This window comes from Sorex araneus, chromosome 6 (assembly GCF_027595985.1).
Source record: "Sorex araneus isolate mSorAra2 chromosome 6, mSorAra2.pri, whole genome shotgun sequence".
NCBI classification, from domain to species: Eukaryota; Metazoa; Chordata; class Mammalia; order Eulipotyphla; family Soricidae; genus Sorex; species Sorex araneus.
The window spans coordinates 37,840,221-37,846,714 of NC_073307.1; the positions used below are offsets into that span (position 1 = coordinate 37,840,221).

The window sequence follows — 6,494 nt, forward strand, 5'->3', positions numbered from 1 at the left end:
TCCTTGACTACTTAGAAGAGCTGTGATTCAGGACACAATTGGAGGTTGGTTTTAGGAAGTAGCATAGGAGCTTTAACCATTGTACTGAATAAAATGTTTGGAATGTGAATGCAGATGTACAAATGTGATCAGTTTAATGATGCAAAAGTGTGAAGTTCTGTCATTCTAATTCTCAGTGAAATTAGAGGATTATCTACTGATAGAAAATACAGGAAAAACTGAGAGATGTGAGAAGAAACTGTATAAAATAATTATCTAGGATGGCAACTATTGAAAGTTTTTGATAGAAACATAAAATAGAAATGACATCCAGGATGTAAATACTTGAAAACACACACATATATAGATACACACACATGCACGCACACACAGACACAGACACAGACATAAACAAACCCACCGCCATCAAGAATATCTGTAGCACTATAGCACTGCTGTCCCATTGTTCATCAATTTGTTCGAGTGGGCATCAGTAACATTTCCATTCTGAGACTTGTTATTACTGTTTTTGGCATATCGAATATGCCAGGTGTAGCTTTCCAGGCTCTGCCGTGCAGACAGGATACTCTTGGTAGCTTTCTGGGTTCTCTGAGAGGGATGGAAGAATCGAAGCCGGGTCGGCCGCATGCAAGGCAAATGCCCTACCCGCTATGCTATCGTTCCAGTTTTATGTATATAACTATAAAATCTAAACATGGTAATTAAACAGATTCAGTACTGAATTACATATTGGTTCAAGAATATAGCTTCTTGGGAACACCAAGTAAAGGATGTTGGGAGGACCATTCGGGTTGAAAGATGCGAGCTGAAAGTAGACTATAGACTGAACATGAAGGCCACTCAATACCTCTATTGCAAACTACAACATCCAAAAGGAGAAAGAACTAAAGGGAATGTCCTTCGGAAGAGGCAGGGTGGGGTGCTGGGGGATCAGGTGGGGGTGGAGAGAGGGATATTGGGATCATTGGTGGAGGAGAATGGGCACTGGTGGAGGGATGGGTAAATGATCACTGTATGACTGAAATGCAAACACAAAAGTTCATAAGTTTGTAACTGTAACTCACAGTGATTCACTAATAAAGATTTTTTTAAAGAATATATAGTGTCTCTTACACGTTCCTACAAGCCTTAATCCATTGTTATATAATCAAGTAAAAAGTCACTAACTCAAATTATTTTTTCCTTTTCCTTGTTATTTATTATTATTATAATTTTTAAAGCAGCATCAGGGATTCAAGCCAAAACCTCACACATGCAAAACTAGAGCTACATTCCTGGTCTTTGCAAAAGAAAATTTAATTGTTGTGGTGGCCACACCCCTCATAGTATCAGAGACAAAACCCAGAGCTACTTAAATTACTTAGACCTCAAATTACTATTTTTGAGATATAACGGGTTGATTATATAAAAGTGAAAGAGGAAAAATATGTGTTTAAAAAATCAGTTCACTTTATTTCTCTTCAATTGTTTTTTTAATAAAAGGTAGTGAGTTTTAATATAATTTTTTAAATTAATTTTTATTAATATATAGCAATTTACATAGTTGTTAATATATAGTTGTTTCAAGCATTTAGTGTTCCAACACCACCAGTATCCACCAGTTTCCCTCCTCATTCCTTTGGCACAAAACAAATTTACTTTATGTTGCTTATTCCAATAAAACTTTAATAAATGGCAAATAAAAAGGTCAGAAAATAAGCCAGTAAGAACCAATTAGTGATTAGTATATGATTTGGGTCTATGTAAATAAGTAAATTAAAATAATTTAATACAATATAATAAAATACCTATTTTCAGTTACTTATATATGTTTTCAACTCTGCACTTAAAGTATATTACATTATATTTTATTTTATACTTGTATCTCATTATGGTAATAGTCATGTCTCACCTGTCATTCCTAACACTTTTAAAGAAATTCTGTGTTAACATATTTTGGAGTTTACATGGAATAGGTAAAGGCCTACATATATAAATTTTTCCCTGACACTTTCCTTAAACACTGTGGCTTTCAAAGTTGTTCATGATGATTTTGTTACAGGCATTCAACATTCCAAAACCAGGTAGTCACACCCCAAAGCCACCATCCAGTTAAAATCTTAACTCCAGCTCTATCTCTTCATTAAAAATTCTGAACTTGCTGGAGCTAAAAATACATCTCAAACTCTACAACACTGATAAATCAGTGGTAAAACAACAGACTGGATGGGTATGATGTAGAAGGCAACCAATTTCAATTAACAAAAGATAAACACAGAAGGCTTAGCCTATAGCAACATTTTAGTAATCTCTTATACAAGGATTTAAAATGGCTCCATAGTGTTATACAACAATTTTTACTTTTTTCTAAGGAAACATCTTTGATAATTCTCTTAGCAAATTATTGATAACAAGCAATGTAAAATAAAACATCAAGGGCTTGCTATGGCGGAAGTTGTAAGGTGTGGCTGGGAAAATTGGAGACAATGGTGGAGAGTTCTTAAATAATTTCATGATGCAATAATGGTTTGTTTTCTACAGTTTGAAAAACACCCATATAGGAGAATTAGAAGGACTTTTATGGAAAATTGTAATAGCAATCTTATAGAGCAATATAAAGTAATTCATTATTGAATGCAAAGTAAGTTTTATCAGCATAATCCAAAGAAAAACATTCACCCCAATTATTCCTCCTCTCGACATCCCAATTTATTTTCAAATCACCTATTCCAGTAACATAGGTTTGAGTTCCATCAGTTTTCTTGCTGTAACTTTCTTCATTCAGTTGCCTGCAAAATTGAAGAAATTTTGTCTCTAAATTCTCACCAGCATCTGTTTCTATTTTCATAGGCTTCACCATGGCTCAGGCCGTTAATTGCTGTGTCTTTATATTTTTTCTCCTGCTGTCATGATAACAATTGTTATCCATGATGAGACATTCACTTTAGTAAATAACCAAAGAAAATATTGATTACAACCCATCTCACAAATTGTTTAGTTTCACTTGTTGGTACATATAATTCTAGTCATCTTATATACATATGTATTATATAATTTTCCCTGTAGCTGTAAATATAATTTTATGACTGTTCTTATGCTTGTTTCTAGAGAAAACACTTCGTGGATTTTTATTCATATCATTATGCATTCGACAGAATCTTATTTAACAGCTGCAGAGAGCTTTCCCTGTATACTGTTTTCATTTAAACTGTTTTGTTGAACTTATGCAGCTGTGTATATGTGCCTCAGATCTGGAGTTACAAGGGGCATAATTTTCTAAGGACTTTTTCCTTGTTCTTTAAAAAGGATACATTGTGTACACACACACATACACACAAATGGCACAGTGGAATACTATACAGCTGTAAGAAAAGATGAATTCATGCAGTTCACTATAATATGGATGAAACTGGAGGACATAGTGTACAGTGAAACTAGTCAGAGGGAGAAGGACAAATATTGAATTATCTCACTCATCTGTGGTATTTAGAGAATCTAAACCCAGGGGAAAAACTATGAAAACATGACAAATCCCTGGCCTTGGATTACAAAACTTGGGTTACCAAACAGTGTTAGGGAGAGATGGCAATGAAGAGGCAGAATAACAGAGACATAGGGAGACATAGGGATAGTGATGAGGGTATTGGGCACTTTAGTGGTGGTGGGGTACAGTAACTTTATAATCAATACCATAAATGTTAGCACTATTGCAACTGTGTTACCTAAACTATAATCAGAATTGCAAAATCAATTATGTCTTAATTTGTTGCAAGGGCCAAATTCCTATTCCAATTCTCAGGCAGTAACTGAAAGCAGGAAGGGCACCCAGCCCCTACTGAGTGACTTTGCAGACTTGGGATTCCTCAACTGACTTTGTATGTCTTCCCTCATTGTTTAGCAGAACTTTCTGGAGAACTATGCATAACTTCTCTTTCCTTCCCTCAGGAGTAGATTTATAAGGAGTCAAATTCCTACCTGCATCTCCCAACTTTCCAGTTTTCCTCAAAGACCTTTCTGTTTGCCCTAACACATTTTGTGTATACTCCTAATCCCCCTTAGGCATTTATTTCTTAGAAGACTCAAAATAACAGCCATTATGGTTGCTTCCATGTTTTTATTCTACACAACTTGACTGCGGTCTGCACAACTCTCAGCATCTTAGCATTTTCCGGTTGAGAGCCCTTTAAAATCTTGGCAACTACTCACTAAATTGAGGAGGAAGCTGCTCTTTCGTACATCCACATCCTGGTTCCAACCCTTCTTCCCAAACACTATCAACCCAGGGACTACCCCTCAACTTTCCTCTCCACTCTAGCTCCACCTCAAGGAAGACATCTGCCATCTGACGTTCACTCCATTCTGGATCCTTTCCTGATTTTTCCATATTGGTTATTTTGCCTCCATTTTAAGCGTTATACAATGCAGTTTTTTTTTTTTTTTGTAGTCGCTCTGATTTGTTAAAGGGAGCCAATTTATGCTGGTGGTGTAGTGTATAATGTGTAATAAGGCAGAGTTGGATACTTATCAAAACACACACAAAAATTTACATGAAATTGAATATGCCTGAGTAACACTAAACAGAAAAAAATTAGCTTTTTTTTTAATGACAAGACTGAGAATATCAATATACAGTGTTAGTTTCTAAGGCCAGCATTGATACCCTATGTATGTTTCAAATTTGCTAGACCAAAAAAAATCTTTTAAAAATCAGATCATTTTCAAACATTACTTTCCCCTGGGAAACGGGAAATGTTGTTTTTCCCACTTTGGGAAATGTAAAATGATTTTTCCACTTTGGGAAATAGAAAAATTATTATGGAATATTACATTATAATTTGCACAGTACCACGTTAATTTTTTTATTGTATTATATTTGTCTTCCAATTTCGAGCCTTTTGCTTTAGTTCTTGAAAAACAGGCATTTGTAGAGTTGAAAGCACGAAATTTTAGTAAAATTCCTGGTCCGGAATACTGTTTGGTAGTGAGAAAGTTTGCGTCTGATTTTTAACATTTGTTTTTTCCAATCGATTTTCTACTAATTGACTAATCGCAGTCTATCAATGGTGACCTTTCGGGCTCAGTATTTATTATCTTAATGCTGGGCAAAAATTCGTTGTTAGCATGTGCGAAATCCGTTTTCTCTACACATCATTTTATTGGGGGATATGAAGAGGAGGTACATTGAAAGGGAACAACGGTGCAGGAGGCAGCTGACTGGGGCCTGGCACCTCCCGCGCGGGAGCCTGCGGCTTAATTCTGATGGCTTTCCTTTCCGAGGCTGTGCTTGTCGAAGAGGTACTCCGCCAGGCCAGAATCCTTGGCCCCCATGTTAACCAGGTTCTGCACGTGGTCACCTAGTTCCTTGATAGACCTGACCTGCTCGGGGAGATAGTGGGTTTCCAGGAAGTCGCACAAGTGGGGGTCTCCCTTGTCCGCCGCCAGAGCGTGCAGTTCCAGCAGCGACTGGTTCACGTTCTTTTCCAGGAGCAGCGCACACTGCATGGCGTTCAGGCCGCTCCTCCAGTCGTCCGTGTCGGGCTTCCTGACGTCCTGCAGGCAGATGCGGCCCCCGCGCTGGTTCAGGAGCCGCAGCAGCTTCTCCGCGTGCAGCGTCTCCTCCCGGGACTGGCGCAGGAAGTAGCTGGCGAAGTTGCCCAGGGCCACGTCGTCCCGGGAGAAGTAAAAGGCCATGGACAGGTACACGTAGGACGCGTGCAGCTCGAGGTTGACCTGACGGTTGACGGCGGCCTCGCAGTCGGCGTGGAAGTTCTGGCGCACCCGGGAGAGCCCCGCTGGGCTCCCGGTGGACGCGGCCGCGGCCAGGCGTCGGCCGCCTTCAGCCGCTGGCCCGGGCCTCCAGGGGCGCCCCCCGGCCCCCGGCAGCGGGAGGGAGAGAGCTGGGCGCGAGCCGCGCAGGGGCACCCGCGAAGCGCTGATGTACTTGGAGAGCAGCAGGAGAGAGGACAGCATGGCTCCCGCTCTGCGGCAGGGGGAAACTGAGTCCAGGCCCGGTCAGCGAGCAGCCGCACGCCGGAGGCATCAGGTCTGAACCCCGAACGCGGCTTCCGGCGACAGCGACTCCGTCACATGCTCTCCGCCAGCAGGGGGCGCGCGAAGCCCGGGGGACCCGCGTGCGGGCCGCGGTTGGGTGCAGCCGAACGAACGGCAGTTACGCGCCTGCGTCGCAACCCTGATGGACCACGCCCGATTGGGAGTTTCGGACGCTCGCGCGTGTGCAGTGCATTGCTGGCCTCGATTTAAAATGCACACCCGAGAAAGGACGGAGAGCCAAGCCTCGTCTGCTCTCCCCCCCACCCCCTGCTGGTCTTGACCAGTGTCAAGGGTAGAGGGTGGCAAGGTTGTCAAAAAGGTTGTCAAAAGTCACTGCCAGTTCATTGGAGAGTGAAAAATCAGGTTTTCCTAAGATTGAAGCTGGTGTTTATAAATTCACTGTCTAGTCATTTGAACGAATTTAAGTTCCTACTTGTCAGGATAGTGGGTTCCATTTTTTAAAA

General features: G+C 40.8%; 1 protein-coding gene across 1 annotated transcript; it reads right to left on the reverse strand.

The window, feature by feature from the left end:
• Positions 1-5,205: 5,205 nt before the first annotated feature.
• FTMT (ferritin mitochondrial) lies at positions 5,206-6,194 on the reverse strand. Its single transcript, XM_004609947.2, has one exon. The coding sequence runs from the start codon at positions 5,947-5,949 to the stop codon at positions 5,230-5,232; it is 720 nt and encodes a 239-aa protein (XP_004610004.2). The 5' UTR covers positions 5,950-6,194; the 3' UTR covers positions 5,206-5,229.
• Between the last annotated feature and the right edge of the window lie 300 nt (positions 6,195-6,494).

Bases quoted from the DNA above. Each gene is read 5' to 3' on its own strand.
- FTMT (XM_004609947.2), bottom strand. From the start codon at position 5,949: ATGCTGTCCTCTCTCCTGCTGCTCTCCAAGTACATCAGCGCTTCGCGG.